Genomic DNA, 23,144 nt, shown 5'->3' on the forward strand with positions numbered 1-23,144 from the left:
CCCCCTTAAAGTCTATAAATAATAGAAAATTTTGGGGAAAAAATAAGTATGTTCAATAAGAATGAATTAGAATCACAAATATTTGTAACCAAAGGACCAACTAATCCGATGCACATTCAGCCCTAACTTTAATATCCTGTTTGTGTGAAACTCCTCCCGTCAAATGGGTATTCATATTATCCTTAAAGTCATTAAGGAAAGAAAGCATATAACTTTTCTGGTAACTCATTCTAGTTACTAACACCTCAAAACCCGTTTTGGGGGGCATTTTTTTATATTTGCCTATATCATACTTGCTACATTTCCCTTTACGTTTACAGAGTGTTAAAGGTAGTTCCTTACCAAACAATATGTGTGTGTGTGTGTGTGTGTGTGTGTGTGTGTGTGTGTATGTATATATATATATATACACACACATATATATATATTAACACTTCATATACTTAAACATAATTACTAATTTAGCCCTCAGCCTTTCTCTTCACACTTAAGCATCCTAATTCCTTTAATATTTCCTCAAGAGTCTATTTTTCAGTTTTTTTCTCATATTCTGTGAACCTACTACATATTTGCCAAACCTACAAATAGCAGAACTTAGTATATCCTGAGAGCAGATGTAACATGAAAGAAAAGATTAATTTTGGGGACAGGTAAAAATGTGTCCCCATAGAAGAGGATCAAAAAGGAATCAACAGTATAGAGTATGCAGTGGGAACTATTGGAATTAGTAAAACATTTACCTAATCATTCTTAATACATGTGGCAAGGCTAAAAGAAATACACCATGGAAAATGAGATAAAATAGAGCTTTTATGTTTTTTTCTTTTTTTAAAACCTACCAACATTTTCTAAGAAGAATCCAATAATAAATTATTAGATTTTGCTCTAAAGAATAGTTCTTAAGTTGCCTTGACACTCTCTAAAGTGTTTTGCTAAGCTGATGAGGGAGTTTTTTTACCTGAATGGCACTTCTTCCTGTGGAACATCCACATAGTAACGAATAAAAAATCTCTCAGAATCTTCTCGTTCGCCATCGGTAACAACACTGCCATTAAGTTTGGAAACTGATGGCAATCTATAAGTTAAAACCAAAATAAAGACATTTTAAGATACTAAAAATGTTTAGTTTTAGAAAGAAAATAATTGGTTTGACACTCAGTCTTATTCTTTTGAAATGACACAATGGATGTAGTTCTTCTGCTCATGTGCAACTGCTGACATGAACTAAAAGTGGTATAAAATGAAAGAACCAAAAAAATCTAGTTTAATTTTTAGAAGTGACATCGATCTTTCATAATTATACCTCACCTTTCAAGATCCTAGCATCAATTTAAACAAATATAATACAAATCCCACATATAATTTTAAATTCGTTAGGAGCCACATTTTTAAAAGTAAAAATAAAAAAGGTAAAATTAATTTTAATAGTATATTTTCATTTTCTTTAACCCAATATATCCAGAATATAATCATTTCAACATGGAATCAATATTAAAAATAATAAATGAGCTATTTTACATTTTTTATTTATATAAAATATTTGAAATCTAATACCTATTTTACCCTTATAACATTTCATTTCAGACAAGACATATGTTAAGTACTCAGAGCCACACATAGCTAGTGGCTACCATATAAAACAGCACAGATCTAGACAGTGGTCAGTACAATTGGGTTATATAATTCAGGAATTAACTTCTTATGTTTGCAAAAGAATTGTGTAAAGAAAATAAAGTACAAGGACTACAGCAAGATTTCTTTTCTTAAAAGTATGCTGACATTTATTTCTGCAGACAGATATTAATATGTATGTTAACAACTGCTAAGCAGTAAACATCTGCTAGGCATTAGCTGGTTACAAGGATCAATACCCTGTTTAAAGAACCACTATACTTTAGGGAACCTGAAAGCCTACTGTTCCCCTTTCAAAACCACTACGTATTGTACAGAAAAAGAACAAAGCATAGATCTATGGCCCTTGCATTTTAGCCAAAATCTTATTTCTTCTAAAAACTCATACAAAAATAAACACTCATGGGAAATTCCCATGAGTTTGTGCAGGCAGAGGCTTAGGCACCAAAGGCAGGGAGAGTCAAAGGAAGAAGATGGCAATAATGGTAGTCATATTTAAGCCAATCTATAATCAAGAAGGAAATATGCTGCTCTCTTAAGTTTTACACTAATGAAATAGCCCAATTTTCAGGTTTTTACATTTTAAATGATCAATATGATAACAGAGAAAATAAGTACAACTACAATAAAAATTATTCTATTAGGTCATTAAATATGAAATGTCCAATTTTGAATCAAAAGTGTAGTTTATTATATCTCAAACAAGAAGTAGTACAACTAATCAAAGTATGCACCTAAACTATCGACACAGTTTTGCCATCTTAACAGTAGCTTGTTTATGCCAGCAGTGAAGAAGCATGGAGAGAGAGTGGCAATGAAATTATGAAAGGCATCTTCCATGTGTGAATATTTTTCCATGCAAGAAGTGGTCCAAAGTCTGGAAGAAGTGGTAGTCAGTTGGTGCAAGGTCTGGTGAATACGGTCGATGACAGAGAGTTTCCAAATCCAGCTTCTATCGTTTGAGCAGCATTGTTTGTGTGACATGTAGTTGAGCATTATCTTGCAAGAGGATCAACCTGTCTCTATTGACCAGTCTCAGCTGCTTAAGTGCAAGCATACTCATCATTTTGTCCCAGTTGGTTACAGTAGACATCTCCTGTAACCTATTGACCAGGTTTCATGAAGCTATAGTGAATAACAGTAGCACTGAAACACCAGATACTATTAGCTGTTTTTGATGAATATTCAGTTTGGACTGTGTTTCAGCACTTCGTCTTTATCCAACCATTGTGCAGAACACCTGTGATTATAGAATCCATTTTTCATCACACGTAACAATACGGCATAGAAATGGTTTGCCTTTATGTTGGGACAGCAAAGAAAGGCAAGATTTGAGACAATTTCTTTTCTGATAGTCATTTAATTCATGTAGAATCCATCTATCCAGCTTCTTTACCTTGCCAATTTGTTTCAAATGGTCCAATATTGTTGGAATAGTAACGTCAAACCTTGCTGCTAATGCACGCATAGGTTGAGATGGATTCACTTCCACTACAGCTTTCAGCTCATCATTATCCACCTTGGTCTCAGGTCATCCATGTGGCTCATTTTCAAGATTAAAATTACCAGAACGGAATTTCTCAAACCATCAACGACATACAGTGTGTTCATTAGCCACGTCCTTCCCAAACACTTCATTCACATTTAGAGCTGTCTGCGCTGCATGGGTTCCACAACAGAACTCCTATTCAAAACTAACACAAATTTTTTACTTATCCATGGTTTCACAAAAATTGGTCTAAAAAATGTGAAAGGTAATCACAAGCCAAAACGTGTATTTGAAAGAATGAGGATGTACTTTCATAATAAAAACAAAACAAGAAGTGTCAAAGTAAAATGTCAGAGATATCAACTATCAAACTTAGTATCTAAGGAAATCAGACATTTCATACTTAATAACCTAAATACACACTTTTTACTTTGTGACCCAAAACAGGACTTCACATATTCTAAGTCTTAAAAAGCATAAAAATACAATAGATTTGTGAGGAAATATTTCAGTGGTCTCAGCAGCACAATTATATTTTACATTTTCCTCATCATATTGCTTGCATTCCTTTTCATATAGGATTTGGAGTTACAAAAGCAGCTCCTTCAAGCACAGTGTGCTTAAGAGGTGGATAAACTCGTAGTCCACTCCCCCTAAATAGTGTGCTATCCCTTTAATGAAACATTAAGGTCCCATGAAAAGAATGCAACAGAATCAGGACAACAGACCTGGCTATTACCAATTTCCTTCGCTCCTCAGTGGTATATGGCTGCAGAAGAGGAATTCCTAACAATCTCACTTCTTCAAGTTTGGGAAATGAATTTAGTTTATCGATGTCTTCCCAGGATTGCAAACCTAATTTGAGAAATATATTGTGTAAGTAAATCCAGAAAAGCACACAAATAAAAATATAGCAAAAAAATTACTTCAATTAATAATTTATGAAATGTTAAAATGATCATAAACTAGAGAGCCTAAAATTTTTATCCAAGGAAAGAGAGGAGTACAGTTAATCACTGTAACAATTTCCCCATATCCTCACCCATCTCCTATCCGAGAGTCAAGGTGAGACAGTCTTATTCTCCAACATCTGCCCATTTACTGATTCTCTATCAAAATGGCTTATAAAGGGGGTAACTTGTGGTTTCAATAAGCAGGATGTTGCTATGACTACATAATAAAAAGAGTGACGTGACCAACTCATTTCATTCACATAGGGACTCATGGAATGTAACTATAATCAGAGTTGATACCATCATACTCAGATTTTTACCTGACAAATTCTAGAATGAGGCAAAGTCAATAGAACCAGAAACTAAATACAGTCATTCCTTGGTATCTGTGGAGGACTGAGTCCAGGACCTCTGCAGATAGTAAAATCCACAGATACTCAAGTCCCTTATATAAAATGGCGTAGTATTTGCATATAACCTGTACACATTCTCCTGTATACTTTAAATCATCTCTAGATTACTTATAATACCTAATACAATATAAATGCTATGTAAATAGTTGCTATACAGTATTGTTTAGGAAATAATGACCAAAAAAAAAAACGTGTGTATGTGGTCAGTGCCAACACAACCATCCTTTTTTTTCCAAATGTTTTTGATCCACAGTTGGTTGAACCACAGATGTGGAACCCATGTACATGGACGGCCAACAGTATTATCATTTTCATACTGTCCTCATTTTGGTGACAGAGGAGACAGATCCAAAATAAAAAACAAACAAAAACAGAAAACCTAAATCTTGAGAATACTGAACAAATTAAGTTTTTTACTCCTAAAATGAAACTCTCCCCATGGCTGTGAGCAATATTCAACATCTAAGTCAGGTAGGACGTCCAAGTAGGAAAAATATTCCTATAATAATGAAGCTGGACAATTTTGTAACACACTGAATCCATTTCAGAGAACAATGTGGTCCCACCTATTTCTATCAACTTTCAGCAAAGGTAAAGGCAGAGGAGCAATTTATAAGGACTCTGGTGCACAAATATCCTAAGTCACAACCATCCTCTTCCCTTACAATGGCATTTCCATTTAAGAGGAAGAACAGTTAGCTCAAGGGATGTCAAGTTGTGAAATAAACAGCTTCCTTATGCAAAATATTGGTTTCTAAAATTTATTCCCCACCCTTGTAACCCTCTATGGTGAATTAAACTAAGTTTATATTTTTTCAGTTGTAGGTTAGAGTTACTTTTAATTATGTAGTTGTTTTAAGAAAAAGGCTGAAAGATGATATCAAGAATGAGAAGAAAAGTCACAGATTGGGACAATGTATTTGCAAAAGATACATCCGATAAAGTACTATTATCTAAAATGTACAAAGAACTCTTAAAACTTGACAATAAGAAAAAAAATAACCCAACTAGAAAGTGTGCCAAAGACCTGAACAGACACCTCACCAAGGAAGACATACAGATGGCAAGCAGGCATATGAAAAGATGCTCAACATCATATGTCATTAGAGAATTATAAATTAAAACAATGAGACACCACAATATACCTATTAGAGTGGTCAAAATCCAAACACTGACAATGGCAAATGCTGGTGAGGATGCAGAGCAAGAGGAACTCTCAAACATTGCCAATGGGAACACAAAATGGTACAGCCACTTTGGAAAACAGTTTGGCAGTTTCTTACAAAACGAAACAATCATTCCATATGATCTAGTAATTGCACTCCTTGTTATTTACCCAAATGCACTGAAAATTTATGTCCACACAAAATCCTGCACATAGATGTTTATATCAGCTTTATTCATAACTGTCCAAACTGGGAAGCAACCAAGATGTCCTTAAGTAGGTGACTGGATAAAATAAACTGTGATACATTCAGAAAATGGAATATTATTTAGCACTAAAAAGAAATGAGCTTTCAAGCCATGAAAAGACAAGGAGGATTTAAATGCATACAACTAAGTGAAAGAAGCCAATGTGAAAAGGATACATACTTAATGATTCCAACTAGATGACATTCTGGAAAAGGCAATACTATGGAGCCAGTAAAAAGATCAGTGGTTGCCAGAAAGGGGGGATGAATAAAGGGAGCACAGAGGATTTTAGGGCAGTGAAACTATTTTGAACAATACTCAATGGTGGATACATGTCATTAACATTTGTCAAAATCCACAGAATGAACAAAACCAAGAGTGAATGCTAAGGTGAACTATGGACTTTGAGTGTGTCAACATAGGTTTAATGATTGAAGTAGTACAAACATACCATATTTGTGTGGGATGCTGATAGTGGGGGAGATAGACTGTATATACATGGGGAAGCGGTAGATGGAAACTCTCTGTATTTTCTGTTCAATTTTGCTATAAACCTAAAACTGCTCTAAAAAATAAAGTTTTTAATTAAAAGAAAAAGAAATAAGCTAAATATATTCATTCCTGTGATACACAGGATCAGATGATAGCAATAAACTGACAATAAATTATATAGAGATAATAGAAAAGTAAGCATTTGAAAAGGCATAGCAGGTTGGAATTGCTTAAACTAAGTCTAGACAAAATGGTCTAGTTTGTAATTCTTTGTACTCTTTTTACTCTGCCTTTTATTATCCCATTCATCAATTTCATTTCACTCTTTTCATAGCATGACCCCTTTAATGTATAAGATACAAATTGTTAATATAATGCTATGCCACTTAATATTTAACAGAGCATTTATGAAAATAAATGCCTTAAATTTAGCCAGTCAATAGGCATCTGCATGTCGTGTTGAAAATTCATCCTATAAAAAGATAGAGCCATGGCTAAAAGAAATATACTTTCATTATATTTCATGAACAAGCTCAGATCAATCTGAATATAGAATGAGAACAAGCCTGAACCTCACCTGACTTGTGGAGACTGATGGATCGCAGATTAGGAAACAACCTGGCCAATGAATCATCAGGCTCTTCAATAGCATTCAAATGATTGTTGGCCAGGACGAGGGTATCCAGTGAAGGAAACATAACTCCTAACTTTCGTATTTCAGTCCAGTCTTGGAGGTTATTGTCTGTTATATGTAGTAGCTTAAGAGAATGACAGCAAATAGAAGGACAAGACACTGTTTTATAGTCATTAAGGCACAGGAAGAGCTCCTCCAAACTGCAGAGAAAAAAGGAAATATTTCATTGTTTTAAGCAGTTTAGTTTCTACTTTATATCCGTTTTCATTCATTCAATAAATAAATAATAAATAAGTGCCTACAAGATGTGAAATTCTGCTAGCTATCATAGAAAAAATATAAAGGTGTCTTCCTGAAGTTCAAAGTCTATCTGGGAAGACAAAACCTAAAGTATATGAAACAGCAGAGAATGACATAAGGTAGCACTAAATTAATTCTGTGCTTAAGTAATTTAGTACTAAATTAAGCAATACTGACTATAAGTATAATAGTAATTCATATAGGAATGAAATTGAAATTGCAGTTGGAATAATCAGGAAGGGATACAAGGCCTTGAAGAAGGGGTGGATTTGTATAAGTTGAGAGGAGATAAAAGAAAATTCCCAAAACAACATGAACAAATGTTTAAAACTAGAAACCCTGTGTCAGGCGCATTGTAGATTTTACTCTTATTTCTGCAAAGTAATACAATTACGCCCATTTTACAGACAAGGCAACAGCTCAAAGAAGTTAAGTACCTCATCAAATGTCATTTGGTTAGTAGGGGGAACTGGTATTTAAAAGCTACACCACACTGGATGTTGCATGCAGTCAGGAAAACAATCTCATTAGAGTGGGAATGAGACATTAAGATGGAATGAGATAAGATTCTTAAGGGGTTTGAAAATTTCCATATTTAGACAGTCAAAGAAACTACAGCTTCATACATTTCTTTAAACTACTTTCATTGCACATTTAGGTGCATATACAAAGACAGGTACAAACAAAACATAATAAAACATTTCTAAACTGATGAAAGTATAATTTCTTTCTTAAATTATTGAAAAGAATACCAGGTCCATTTTCCCATCAGACCAGCTAAGCACTTAATCATCTGAACGTTAACTTGTTTTAGAGATACTGTGATTTTTTTTCCTCCAAAAGAAAGGGGCTGAGGCTAAATTCTTATATCAGGTAAACAGAAGATTAAAATGGAGTAAAGCTGAATTGATCTAGAAGTGATAAGTGCTTCTCAGGGGTATTTTTTAGCCCAAGGATGACATATCCTATATCTTGGTGCTACTCAACACTGAACACGTATTCCATTGGAAATGCTACTAGATTACCCTCACACCCTCATTCTAATGACTTCATTTTTCTAATCTCTTTCTCCATTTAATCTGCAGTTCTAGTATTTCTCAGATGGGAGATCAGCAGTAATCCTATGTACCAACACAGAGAGCAACATCGCTCCCTCGCCCTCATGCTGTCTGGGCTTACTCTGGTAACTCCTGCAGTATCGTGTGGACTGTCTCCCAAGAAGCTTTGCTGTTGTTGAGGACAAGTTTGCGAACCCCAGAGAAGGACCCAGCACATGTTCTTTCTAAAACCGACAAATTCAGAGGGTTGGAACTCAGGTTTAGAAACTCCAACTGGGGAACATTTGACACAATTTTACTGACCTAGGGAGAAAAAAAGAAAAGCGTTATTAGGCAGTAATCAGAGCTTTTAAATAGCAATCATGCTCAAGAAAGCCTAAGTGAGTAGGTCTCCAGGCAAAGGGCCATTTACATTAGGGCATAAGTGATTTCAACAAATCTTGGCAAATAATATAATCTTTCTATGAAATAGTGGCATAATTGACTGGTACCTAACATAACTTATGGTACAAAAGAAAAATTTCCTATGTTTCCTTTAGCAAGGTTTCTGATTCTGCCCTGTGTGATGTTCTCTTTCATAAATGGAGAAAAGATAGTTTAGATGACACTTTAGGCTTTACATTTTTAAAGAGCTGAGATCGGGTCACATAGTTCTCTTTGAACATCTCCTTCCTCTCATTTTCAGCACAACATTAAGCCTAATTAAAGGTTTATTAAAAACCACCTGGTAACAATTCATGTGTTCAAAATTGACAGAATAGTCACAATAACTCAGAAAATAGTTTCAGTTTGGTTCAAAAACGTGCCAAACTTTAAAATATATTTACTCAAAACCAAAAGCATCCATAACTTATAATGAAAGGGAAAACATCATCAATTTAACATTTAGCTAGCAACCTGGTAGACAAAAAGGAAAAAAAAGGGAAATGAGCATTATTGACCACAAGTATTTGCTGTATATAGTACTAGTTTCTTTGATACAATTTATTCCATTAAATTTTCAAAACAATTTGCAAGATAAATAATATAATACCACTTTCATTTTAATAAATGAGGAAGCTGAGGCTCAGAGATGTTAAATAATTTGACTAAGGTTTTACTGTCACAATAGCCAAATCTGAGATTTAAAAATCAGAGTCATGGTTCTTTCCAATATAGCACAACTAGTACATCATAAATATAACCAGAAAAAAATGAATAAAGAAAACTGAACCATAGTTGGCTCACTCTGTGAGAAGAACTAACTTAAACAAGTATGTGATAAATGCTAGATGTCCAGTAAATGTATCAAGCATCAAACAGCCAGGCAATGTGATAACTAAATTTATGAGAAAGGGAGTAGAAAAGAGGAGTTAGGATTAGTATCAGAGTTGGAAAACCTGGGTTCAAACCAGGTTCCAACACTTCTGAGCTGAGCGGTTTCAGACAAGTTACTTAACCTTTCCAAATCTCAGTTTCCTCATTTATAAAATAGGGAAAATAGTACCATCTACTTTACAGGATTGTTGGTAGGATTAAATGAGATACATGGGTAATGCACTCAGCATAGCAGTTGGCACATTTTTTGAAACTTGTTTCAACAGCATAAATTAGCCCAACAGCATGTGAACTTTATGAAAGGAAAAACAGTACTTACCTAGTTCACTACTGTATAGTGGGCACTTAACATTTACTGACTACCTTAATGGCACAAAATCATTTAATAAATGTAACTATTACCAATATTATAAATGTAGTATGAACCAATATATCAACCCTGGCTATCCATCAGAAACACTGGTAGAATTTTAAAAATATACTGATTCCCAAGTTCCACCATTAACTATTGAGTCAAAAGCTTCACAGGTGGGACAAGCTTCAGGGTTGGGACCTGGATAGCTTTCTTTGCAGAGCTCCAGAGGTAATGCCAAGAGGGTATCCAGCGGGGACAGCCATCAGTAGAAAGAAAAATTAATCTGTACTTTACATCAGATCTACCACGGACATTCAGTTCGGGAGCTCTACAATCAGTGAGAAGTAGATTAATTCCAAGAAGGTTCAGAGGAACATGTCAGAGGGAAAGGCCCTTACATTCACTATTTTACCTACTCCACACACTAACTCTTTGAAGTGGGAACCACTTTTATCCTCCTTTTACAAATGAAGAAATGAGCTACCTTTTAGAGAAAATACACTAGGCTTCTGTTTCAAGTGTAAGGAATTTATATCAATCTGCCCCTATTCTCTTATTTGATCCCTTCTGTGATCAGATGGTACCAAACATTTGTGCAATATATGGCTAGAATTTGAAGTTTAATCTATGACCAAAACACAGCTAACCAGTTCATGCAGGGACCAACTCTGTACTGCATTCTATGACTTGAATACTAATGATATGAAGAACTTTCATACAGAAGATGATGATTAGCTATACTGAACCTCTTTTGGGGGGACAAAAAGAGAGAGGAATTGTGCTCCCACTAAAGCATGATGAATAACTGTTAACTACAGTACAACTCCAATTAAATAAAAACAAAACAAACCCTTTGCTAACCACCACCTCCCATAACAAAGAGGTAAATACTTAAAAATGCGTAATTTGGGGGTTTTAAAGCAATTTCTAGGAGATTTCCCAAGGCTAACAGACACATGATGTAATCGCCATAGTCTGCATCCATCAGTGAGAATAAAAATTTAGAATAATTACTCAATTAGCCCTGGAATATACCAAAAGATAAAACTGGATTAGAATCTAATTTAAGCAGGAAAAATAATAAATGTCAGAAAGAAATAAATATTTTCTTTAAAGGGGTGAAATAAAAAAGGTTTTGTAGGTAACTTCAAACTAATGATAAGATTCAGGAAAATATAACATTCACTACACAGATAAATTTACTTATAATGTAAAAATTTCCCAATAACAAAGGCTCACAAACATTCTGTGAATTTCTGGGGCAGTATACTGACTTCCCTTTTTAAAATTCTAAAAATAAAACAACTCTTCCAGCTGGAATGAGTTAAGTATGTTCATGTGCAGAAACATGGAGATGAACTGAGATCACCTTTTAGGTCTCCACAATTCTATGATTTAATAGAAGACCCTCCACTCAGGTGTCTAAAAAGGAAGAAACTGAAGATTTAAGAAAAATGGGGAAAGGGTTTTAAGATAACAATCTGTAATTTATACTCAGCTATTCTCTGCCTCACCTGAGTGGCTAATTCCTCCCTCCTCTCAACTACTTGGTTTAATTTCTTTTACCAAATGGTTTTGATAAGGAAGGGATAAAAAAGAAGATACCTTAGGAAAGGTCAGACAAAAATATGTTCAGCCAAAAATTCAAGTCAAAAGCTAAAAAATGCATTATTTTTACACATAGGTGCCCAATTCTGGAAGGGTGGAGACAAGTCCTTGCCTCCCCCAGAAATATTACATTTCCCCCCCATATTTATCTTAGTCTTGGATATACAGCAGCCAGCTTTTAAACTACAATTTACTCAACCTATAACATTAGTGATCGTTTGAAAAACTAATAGAACATTTATATTATTTTGTTCCACACTGTTTCACTACTGGCTGAAATAAACTTGGTTAATGGCTAGGGACAGATGATCTTTTTGGCAATCAGAAATATGGGTTACAATGGGGTTGAAATGTAATGTCTTAAAATTAGTAACCTATGAGGCATTTGTAGCCTGGCAAAGAGTTTAATCAATTGTAAAAAAAAAAAATCTATATTCTTTTGCTGTCAGTATTTCTCCCACCTCCATGTGTTCTGATATATGCTCTAGAAGATAATTAAGGATAAGGAGGAAATATAAAGGAATGATGAAAACAAAAGTAAACTGGAAATGGAAATCTGAAATGAGAAGTAACAAATGTTTATTTTCAAACTGCCTGAAAACAGACTATTGAGCACAGACAGCAACATACAAACTGAGTGCAAACATATGACAAATAAACATGTGACCTTCTGGTTTTATGTCAATGTGGTCTGAGAAATATTTAATATAGGCCTTTGTCTAAGCAGAGAAAATGCTCCATTACCTAGTGCAAACTCTGTGTACTGATCCATATTCCATACATCTTCCTTCTAAAGTAGCAACTACATCATTATTAAACTGTTCCCACCAGTTATCAAAAACTTACGTACACTGTCAAAGCACAAAATCTTTTTGAAATTTTATATTCCAAAGAAACAAATTTAGGGGATTGAGCATACATAGGAGCTGAACTGATTCACAAGAAGATTTGGTCTGACTTGTCATCCAGGCAGGCCACAGATCTCACCAGAGGTTCAGCAGCAGGCCTATTAGGAGAATTGTGGAGGAGAAAGAAGGTAAATGGGGTAGTTCTTTTTTCCGTTTGTGCAGTGTGGACAGAGCATGCATGGCAATTAAGTATCTCAGAAGACCAAGAAGGCATGGACTGAAATTTGTTGAACAATGACCTATACTAGTTGTTCAGATAAGTAAATAAATACATGTATACATACATGTACAAATAGAAATTATTCCTTAGAACAGCCTTCTAAATCAACATATATTAATAGATCACTTAGAAATCAGGTGACATGCATCTCAAAGAATTTTGGGAAAATTTCTAACAAAAATAGGAAATATAACCAAGAGTACAGTTACCAGATTAAACAAGACTATGAAATAGACAAATATAATAAAAACTGAACAAAACTGGGTTATAGATAGATTTTTCTTAAATAAGAAAGCTGCCTTGGGATTTGTATAGCATTCAATATCTACTAGGTGTTTCAATGATTAATTTTATCAGTAAGCCTCTCTTATGGATGAGCAAACTAAAACACTAAAGGATTAAGTGAATTTCTTAAGATCACATGAAGAGTTGGAGGAAGTGGTCTTGATCAATCCTTAGATATAATTATTTATTCATTAACACACTCAACAAACATTTGACTACCTAGTATGCTGGGTGCTGATGATAAAAAAGATAAAAATCTCCACTTTGAATAAGCTCACAGTCTAGTAGAAAAATTGCCAAGTAAGCAAGTAATTACACTACACTGTGATAAATCTTTTCATAGCAACATAGTGCAGGTGCTCTGGGATAATCTAAATCTGTCTGAGTGAGAGCCAGGAAAAATTTCACAGAGGAATAGCAACTTTGGCCAAGTCCTAAAGGAAAAATAGGAAGTGGTCAGGTAGACAAGAGAAGAAAGAGAGCAATGGGTTCAGAATCAATAAAAGCAAGGAAGCTTTTCACGTCAAGAGTTTATCATGAGCGGCAAGTAAAAGTACATGGCTAAAGATGGAGACAAAGTTCCAGAAATAGCAAAGGGCTATATGACTAAGGACTATACTTAAGTAAAGAGTTCAGACCGTAGCTGTTAGGCAATGAAAAGCAACGGAAGGACTTCATGCCAGAGAGTGTCATAACCATGTTTCATTTATTAAAAGGAGTCTGTGGTAGCTCTGTAGAAGACAGCTTAAAGGAAAGAGGATAAAGCCAGATCCAGGGAAACCCATTAGGAAACTTACCCAACAGTCAAAGCAAAAAAATAAGAGCCTAAATTAAGGCAGGAGAATCAAGTAGGAAGAACTATTTTTCCCTTATTCTTCAGAGTAGCTTCTATCAGGTAATGTAATAATCAGGTGGGTAATGTTATATATAATGAGAGAATGTTATAACACTGTTATTCATACACTTAGAGTTACTCTGAGATCAAAAGACATCAATTATATCAACTGGCCAAAGGGACACGATAATATAAGAAAAGTTCTGAAATATTTGGGATAAATTTCAGTAACAAGAATATTTTTATAATCTTAGTTTCAAGCTCTAGCAATTTTACATCAATTTAAAGTAATAAATATTGAAGTAGAAGTAGAGAATGAGCATATGTAAACTAGTGAAACAATAGAGAATTTAAGGCATTGTTAGCAGTCCAAACCTCTGTAGACTCATTAACCTCTTGAAACCTGGAATAAAGTTCCTCAGTGCTTTTCACATTGATGAAAAACAAATTAGCAATAACAAAGCTAATTGAAAAATCACCACAAATAAAGTTGATGCAGTCATTTATCTTGAGACATAGAGACAAGAATCTCAAGTATGAACAGAATTCAGCAGAATACATAACAACATAAACAAGGATACAATGGTTATTCCTGCCTTTTACGAAAACACAGCAATATAAAAACTCTACCTCATGCCAGTCTTCGAGTTTGTTGTCAGAAAGATCTAGTTCCGACACATGAGCGCAGAAGGCAGCGATTTCTTTTTCGTCTCCTGCACAGGTTATTCCACAGCTGTTCAACACTAGCACACTTGGGAGGTTGAGGCGATCTGAATCACAGGGGACACAGAATACTTTCTACATTAGCCTAATTCTTGTCTATACACGTTCAGCCCCCAAGAAACAAAAATCAAACAGTGCAAAATTACACAAGGACCTGGAAAACACAGGATATAATGGGATCAAAGGGGACCGAATTCCAAGGCGGGAGACAGCCAAATATTGCCCAAGAAGGAGCTCAGAAGTACTGAACCAGTACCAACAAAGAAGTGCTCTAGGCTTTAGCTCCTGGCAGGACTGTTTATAATCATGTACAACAAAGCCATCATCCATGCTATCATCTTGTCATCTGAACACTAGATCCATGACATTCACATGTGGATTACCACCACCTTCTTATTGGCCTCAATTCTTCCTTTTTTAAATTTAGTTCAAAAGTATTCTGGATAGCTCTTTTCTATCTGATGTGTATCTTTACCTTTTGCTATCTTTGAAAATTATCTCAAATTATTAGATATTTAATCTATCTGCTAAATCACTTCTGTTCTTCAAGTTCATATCATTCAAGAAATCTTCCTCACTTAATGGATCTTTTCAAAACTCTACAGTTTTCTCATATTTGTCTATCAATTACTCCTGTTTCATATCCCTGTAGAATTTTCCCCTTGTGAAAACTGGCCTTCTTTTTAAATATAATTATAATGGGAGAAAGTGTTTCAGAATCTTAAACTATTCAACGAATTTGATCAAATTGAGGTAACAACTCTTTGACTATAACCTGGTTCAAAAAACACATATGTCAATAAAATCACTCTTAATATCTCTACTGAAAAGGATAAACATGAGAATTCAACCACTCTTTTCCCATTTGGCATAAAATAAGACTCATGAAGGTAATATTTTATTAATGGAGGCCTCAAATTATATGGTTTTTCCACTTAGTACTTTTGGTATGACATTTCTCAGAATGGGAATGGATCCTGGGGAAAACAAAATAACCAAGTAAGAAATCCACTTCTCTCTGCCATTCGAGGTGACATAGATAAGATAATTGTTTGAAAAACAGCAAATACTTGGTAACCTTTGAACATAGGAACTGAAACCTTGATTCAATTTTAATCCCCCATAACTACAAAGAACTACTTCCAAGAGCTGTTCATTGCAACATCAAGCTAAAAGACAAAAGCAAAAATACACCTTGAGCATTTCTAGTTACAGACCTTTGCTCACATCTAATCCCTCTCCTAGAATGTCTTTATTTCCTCTCTTACCAAATTCTACATTCTTGAAGGACCAGTTCAAGTCTCACACCTTTGAACCCTTTCCTGATCATATTAATTAACTGTCTTCTAAATTTCTTTCCCAATCACTGTGTCATTTACTTGGCTCAACATAAACTATCTTGTGTTATATCTTTGTAAATGTGAATGTCTTATAATCCTTTTAGGCTGTAAGGTCCTTGAGGCCACAGGCCAGTCTCATAATATTTTTTGTACCCTCTAAGTTCCTTAAAAGCATATGCATTTGAAATATTATCATTCAATTATTATTCTTTGAGGACAACTAAAACGCCTCTTGGGCAATCTGGAGGAAAACCAGTCCTATCAGGTTCTTAAGGAAAACTGAAATCATAATAATGGGGAAATCACTGGCAAACAAAGCAATACTGTGATTTAGCCTCCTAAGTAAGCTCCAGTAAATAAATGTGTTAGGTCCTACCTTTCTTACCTTTCATAGGAGAGCCCTGAGGTGTGGCTGGGACATGGACTCCCATCCCAGGACCACGGCGGTAAGGAAAGTTTTCAGGACTGTATTTTTCACATAATACTTGCATAAAACTTCTTCCACTAGGTTGATCCATCTTTCTTTCCTAAAATGCTATAAGAAACCAAAAAATCATCAAAATTATTTATTTACTTATGTAAGAAATATTTATTGAAAACCAATTATTTACAAGGCACTAGACTAGGTAGGCATTGCAAGACATATAACACATGGTAACTGCCCCCCAGAAACTTACACTGTGGTGAGACCTTATGATTTAGAGAAGCTATATATGCAGATAAATGACAGCAATAACAGTTCAGCATAAGATATTCGCTATACAGATGAAAAGTATTACGAGATTTAGAAAAGGAGGTGATCACTTCTGACCAAGGATAAAAAGAAAACTTTTGCTGGTGCATAGGGTTCCTGTGGTTAAGTGACTGGAAAAAGGTCTAGAAAAGAAGTTACAGATTGAACACCAGGCTAAATAGTTTGGATAAATCTTTTAATATCTACCCCTCAAAATCCACTCTCTTCTTCCAGGGTAAAGGAACCTTTAACTGTACACATGGCTATTAACATTTAGGAATGAGTATATGACTAAGTTCTAGCTGATGGGATAGAAATAAAGTATTCTGTGGCAGCTTCCAGGAATCATCTTTTAAAAATAGCCAGAGTGTGCCATTTGCCCTCCTTCTTTGATTCTTCCTTCATTCTGTTCCTTAGAAAACTGATGCCACTGGACAATGAGCCCAAGAAATATACCCTAACAAAGGTGGAGCAAAGAGCTGATAAGAACCTGAGTCCCTGAGGACCTCATGGAACTGAGCTGCCATACTGATATATCTCTCTGAAATTTTTGGTGAAAGATAATCTATTTTATTTAACCCACTATTCTTTTCAACTTTTCAGTTATTTACAACTGGACCTAGTCCTAACTAATAACAGAATGTCATTTCTTTTGGTTCTGAGTTTGGGTAGAGTCTTTTCTGTTTAACCTCAGCTAAGGGTCCAAACATTCAGTAACTCCAGCATCTTCTCAGTACTCATGCGTATGTTAAAACAGGTAATATTAAGTAACATGCTAACTTCTGACAGCCTGATAACCCATTGTCTTAAGGGGCTAGCCTGTGCTCTCTATTCAATATTAATCAAAATATAGGAAACTATAATTGACCTCTGTATTTAAACTATAAGGTATTAGGCTATTTTATTTTATTAAAACAATCAGAAAAAGGAAGGAGGATACTGAGTACTCAAAAAAGGGATATCGTGCGAAAAGGTATACAATGTACAATGGTATACATGAGTAAGCACAAGAGATCTGGTATTGCCAAAGCACCATGCTCATGGAAGACATCACCAGGAGTCATCTAATGAGGAACCTCAGAGGAGATCTTGTATGCCACATTAAGAGGCTGAACCTTATCCTATAGGAAACAAGAAGATAAAAGGTTTTAGGGAAGGGAATTCAGCAACAAATTTTGGAGGAGAACTTGCCCTGGCAATTACATAACTGATGAATATGAAGGAAACGAGATTGCAGGCAGGGAAAAGAGTTAGGAAGATACTGCAAAAATATAGGAGAGATGATGAGGACCAAAAGTGATACAATGGTAGAAGAAATAGAAAGCAGAGGTGAATCCAAGATCACTATAGGAAGTAAGCTTTTCAGAAATTATAGGGGCTGAGGGAGAAGCTGGAGTCAAGGCTGACTCCTGGTGATCAGGTGACAGGAGATACCATTAACTAACAAGCCAACAGAGCCAGCTTTAAGGAAGAAAATTATGAATTCCACTTTATACGTGTTCCATTTGATGCATGTGTGGAATATCCAGGGAAACAGTCTGAAGCTGGGTGAGAAATGTGAGCTAAATATGAAGATTTGGACATCATCAGGATATAAGAAATGTTATAAGTAACAACAGTAGGACAAAAGAACTCTGGGGTCACTGATATTTAAGGGACAGGCAGAGGAAGCACAGTCATGAAGAAAAAGAAAAGAAACAACCAGAAAGTAGAGTATCTAGCCAACACTTTGAGAAGTTTTGATGAGAATGGAGACGGAAGACGGAATGGTAAACTGGGCGGGAACAGAAGAGACTAGGGAATTGGGGGAAACTGTCAAGACTTTTTCTCTTAAAATGGGAGAGACTGAACATGGTTATAGATTACAAGGAAGAAACCAGTAGAGGCAGAGAGGCTGAAAATGACTACCAGTACTTTTCCTAGAAGAAGCCAGAAGGAATGAGCATTTAAAAGCTTCTCAGAGGGCTGTTTGATACTAGCCAGATAATGCTTCAAATTGTTTACCATTAGTGATGACATATTTATTTCACTACAGTTGCCCTGGTTTACTTTTGCCTATACGGTTCAATTATACCAAATGTTAGGTACTTTTCTTATGTGATTATCCTATCTTCACCATTAAATTATAAAGAGGAGTGGAACTGTGTAATTCTATTTCTTTCAGTATCAATTAATAGCATCAGACACAGTATAATATACATGGTAAGGGCTCGATAAATGTTGCTGAGTATTAAAGTCACTAGCCTCCAGGTGCTGAGTAGAAAGGACAGAGAATTCAGGATGGAGGGTAGGTTTAAGCCCCACTCAGTTCTGACTACTTAATAGTTTTGTGCTGTCAGGCAAGTCAGTGTATTTCTCTGAGACTCAAATGTCTACCTTTATAAAATAAGATATTAACAACTATACTACTTGGATAATAGGATTGCTGTAGAGCCCTAAAATATACAAATGCACTACTTAGATTACAGGGCTGTTGTAAAGCTCTAAAATATACAAATGTTATTAATTATAAGAGGAGGTTGTAGTAAGGTAGAAAGGACATGCACAGGAAATTTAGGCTCTCTCACTCATTAGCTGGGTAAAACATAAGCTAGCTATCTAATCTCTCTCTACTTAATTTTCTTACCTATGGATAGTCTAATCCCTCCTCTCAGGTCTGTAACAAGAATTTGAAAAAAGCATCAATATAAAAGTGGTTGTTAAACTTGGCCCATTTCCTAGATTACTGCTAGGACCATGTCTACTGGACTTTGTGAAGTCAGTTCACCAGTGCCCATACAGTACATGCTCACTGAGCATGTCTATCCACTGAACAAAAGTTTTATCTGTACAATTTACCAAAGGTTAGACTATGAAATATATTTCATATTGCACACATCACAAGTCACCTTGAAAATACAGGGTGCCCTCTGTTTAAGATTCTCATTTGTAAGCGTAAGGGAAGAGCCTGTTTTAGTATAAGATAGTTTGTTCTTTCTATACACACAGAGTGGTAATTGCATAGCTGCTGCCCTCTATTCCAATGCTTACAGTGTCAAAATTGAACTGTACTGTGTTCATCTAGGGCTACAGGAACTCCAGGTTGAAAGGTTCTTTCTCAATGTAAAGTTCTCACCACCAACAGCAGACAACACAGAGCAGGTGCTATGCCACTAGCGACAGGCACCATAGCTCTTATTCAAAGACCTGTCTCAAGCAGAATGCCAACAAGATTTTTACAAATGTTTAACAAAAAAGTCAAAGAAGTTGCATTGCTATCTCCTGTACAATCGGCAGTTCAAAAGAATAAAAAGTGTGTGGGCAGGGCAAACTGTCACTGTCAAAATAATGGTCAAATTTCAGTAACATCTTTTATCTGGAGGCTTCAGAACCGCCTAAACTCAAACCTATGTAATTTAAGGAAAATAATCTTATACACCATTTAAATATAAACTGAGGGATAGCAAGACTAAAGACATATTCACATTAAAACAAGTCTTACTAAGCAAGCAAACATGGGAACTTAAAAGTTTTTCCTCATGATCCCATGCTTTAGTAATTCTTCCAAATAGTCAGGATTTTTTTTTTTAATTCTTACTCTTTTTTTTTAAGATGGAAAAGCAACACCAGGCGCCTTCATTGGTCATTTTCCAGGATACTATTGGACTAGCTCTCCAGGAATGCAGATGGTATACACATTAATACCTGGGTTTTGAATGAGAACATTAAGATTGCAAAATGGATTGGTAACATAAATCTATTCAAAATCTGCTGGGGCAGTTTGAGGAGGAACAGTAGGTGGGAAAGGAAGACTGAAAACCAAACAGATTGAAAAATAAGGAAATACAGGATGGAAAAGATCTTTAAGTAGAGCCTTTTAAAAGGTGTTTTGGGGGTGGGAAGATAATGTATGACATTCTGGAAATAACAGGGGTCAAACTGCATCAGACTACCTCTACGGTCTAATGCATTAGTAAAACTGGTGTGAACTGGTGCTGAAAGCCAGGCAGCCAAGAATCTTGGGTGATGTTGCTTGGTTTGATTACCAAGTTATAGGGCATGCCTGTGAAAATCTCAATTCCTCTGTGCCTCAAAATCCTGACCATAATATGCTCTTGTAAAGTGCTTGAGAAAAGTCAGGATAAAGCACGAGTTGAAGGATAAGGTGCTCAGGACATTTTTGCCAAGTGGATTAATATCAGATCAGAACATCCAGTCATCTAAGTACCCTCAACTGCTATCAAACAATTTGTACTTTATGTTCCAAATAAAAGGGCCAGGTCAAAATTAGTATGAAATGCAACACAACTGAAAATAGAAAATAGGCCAAGTATGACCACTAACACTGGAAGATATACAAGATATATCCTTATATTAGTATGCAAGATCAGTATTTATTTCACAAAGAAACAATGTAGAGTACTAACTATATACTTCATAAAGTGTGAATACTTCTAGCCTTACAGCTTCCCAAAGATATAAATACTACTTCATAGAGTGTAAAAATATAAATTTTAAATCTTATAAAAATAGATTTATCTGTTTGTATATGCAAAGATTATCTCCAAAAGGATAACATAGAAATGAGTAAAAGTAATATCAACAGTTGACTTCAAAGAGAAGAAATGAGGAATAAGGATGGAAAGGAGGTTTGCTTTTCGGTGTTTACTCTTTTGCACTTGAACTCACCAGATGCACACATCCTCTTTTCAAAATGTAAGATATTTTTAAGTAACTATCTAGGAATGGCCTAATAATTTGTCAAGAGCTTTTTAATTTCCTTATTTTCATGCATTTTTATTTTAAAAATTCCAAAATAGAATTTTTATATGTAGAATATACAATATTAATACTAATTTTAAAAGGAATTGGAGAGTGAGGAAGTAAACAGAAATAAAATGGATGGCCAAACAGAAAGAGATAGTTTCATTAAACAGCACTCGGGCAAAAAAGCAAGCAGAAACAAAACATACCAGAGCCTTAGAATTAAACTGCAATGAAACTAAGGGGAGGGATTGAGATGAAAGTGGGTAAAATGACAGGGCCAGAGCAGTGTTCTGGTCTTCTTTACCATGGTTTTAACAAGGGCAAAGCCAAAGCTCAACCATGCGTTGTGCAGAAGGGCTGGAAGAATACCCTCAGGCCTGCACAGTTCCCCTTCTCTTGCTAGCCAAGTTAAATGTGTTAATAAAAGTTGCCCAAATCTTTCATCCAAATTACCCAAATTTTATCCTAATCATTCTGACTCTGGAGCCACAATCACACCAGGAGGTGGTGATGCCTTGGGATCCTTGAGAGCTTCAGGCCTCCCTGTCGCCTCTGACTATGGAGACTAACAAAAAAAAGAAAGAGGTATTTTCCTGCAAGAAGCCATTCCTGCAGGTTTCAAGTTACTGAAATAGTAGGTAGATAGTAGGGAACTGATTTACGCTTTTGAAAAAGGAATCATAATAATTCAAAATGTGCATTAATTTAGGATGGGGCTAAATCTTCAAGAAGTTTTCATAAAAATGGAGAAAAGGAAAATACTCTTCAGTCATTTAAAATTACTTTCAGTCATTTGACATGGACCCATTTATATACAAATAATCAATCTTATCTATTCATCAGAGAGGGACAGAAAAAACTACACTCTAAAAGCTACCTGCCAATATTTTGCTACCAAATATTCGAAAATAAAACTTAGGTTAAATATTCTGGCCAAAGGCTCCACAATTTCACCTTTAGGATCCTTTGGTCAGATGACATTTCATTCCAGTGATTTGTTCTCCACATTGCTACCTGTTTCCTTCACAAGACAATCTGAGAATGAGAATTTCCTTACCAATTATTCAATAAAAAAGAGTCAACAAATATATTTAGTTTTCTCTGCTTTTTTTGCACCTTACCAAATGATACCAATTAGGCTTACATGCTCATTCATTTATTTATAAAATGTGTGCCCTCATAGAGCTTAGTTTCATTTAATTCAGTTCAACAGACATGTATCAGAAGCTAAATCTGTACCAAACACTATGCTCAACACTAAAGAAAATGAGAATGAATAAAATCCAAACTCCACCCTCAGGGCATCCACAATCTAGAAAAAAATACATGAGATAACACATACCTAAAATAAGCCAGACAGAAATAGTGACTTAAAACATAAGAAGAAGTGATTAACTTTTGTGAGTATGATCAACGAAGTATTAATACATGAATCTTGAGCCATTATGAAGATCAGGGTACAAGGTGGGGGGAGTATACGAACAGGAGACCAGAAACAAGGGTTTTCAGCAGTACTGCTAAAACATAAAATATGTGTGGTGGGGGGTGGGGGAGGCAGGAGATTTGACTGTAGAGGTGATGGTGGTCAGGTCATGAATGACCTTGCACAGGCTAGACTTTATCCTGCAGAAACAAAAGAAAAATTTTGATAGATAACTGTGAATAGAGTATTAGGATGAGGGTTATAGAG

General features: G+C 35.3%; 1 protein-coding gene across 3 annotated transcripts in view; it reads right to left on the minus strand.

Moving 5' to 3' along the window:
• Positions 1–23,144, minus strand: part of LOC123641241 (tubulin-specific chaperone cofactor E-like protein) — a 155,585-nt gene that overhangs the window by 118,319 nt on the left and 14,122 nt on the right. For all 3 annotated transcript variants that reach the window (XM_045555792.1, XM_045555791.1, XM_045555794.1), the window contains 6 exons: positions 16,361–16,510; positions 14,543–14,682; positions 8,506–8,687; positions 6,970–7,226; positions 3,850–3,976; positions 959–1,075 (listed from right to left, as the gene is read on the minus strand). In XM_045555792.1, the coding sequence (XP_045411748.1) occupies positions 959–1,075; positions 3,850–3,976; positions 6,970–7,226; positions 8,506–8,687; positions 14,543–14,682; positions 16,361–16,493 (956 nt within the window). In that variant the 5' untranslated portion in view covers positions 16,494–16,510. The remainder of the gene's footprint in view (positions 1–958; positions 1,076–3,849; positions 3,977–6,969; positions 7,227–8,505; positions 8,688–14,542; positions 14,683–16,360; positions 16,511–23,144) is intronic.

Source organism: Lemur catta, chromosome 7 (genome assembly GCF_020740605.2).
Source record: "Lemur catta isolate mLemCat1 chromosome 7, mLemCat1.pri, whole genome shotgun sequence".
Taxonomy (NCBI): domain Eukaryota; kingdom Metazoa; phylum Chordata; class Mammalia; order Primates; family Lemuridae; genus Lemur; species Lemur catta.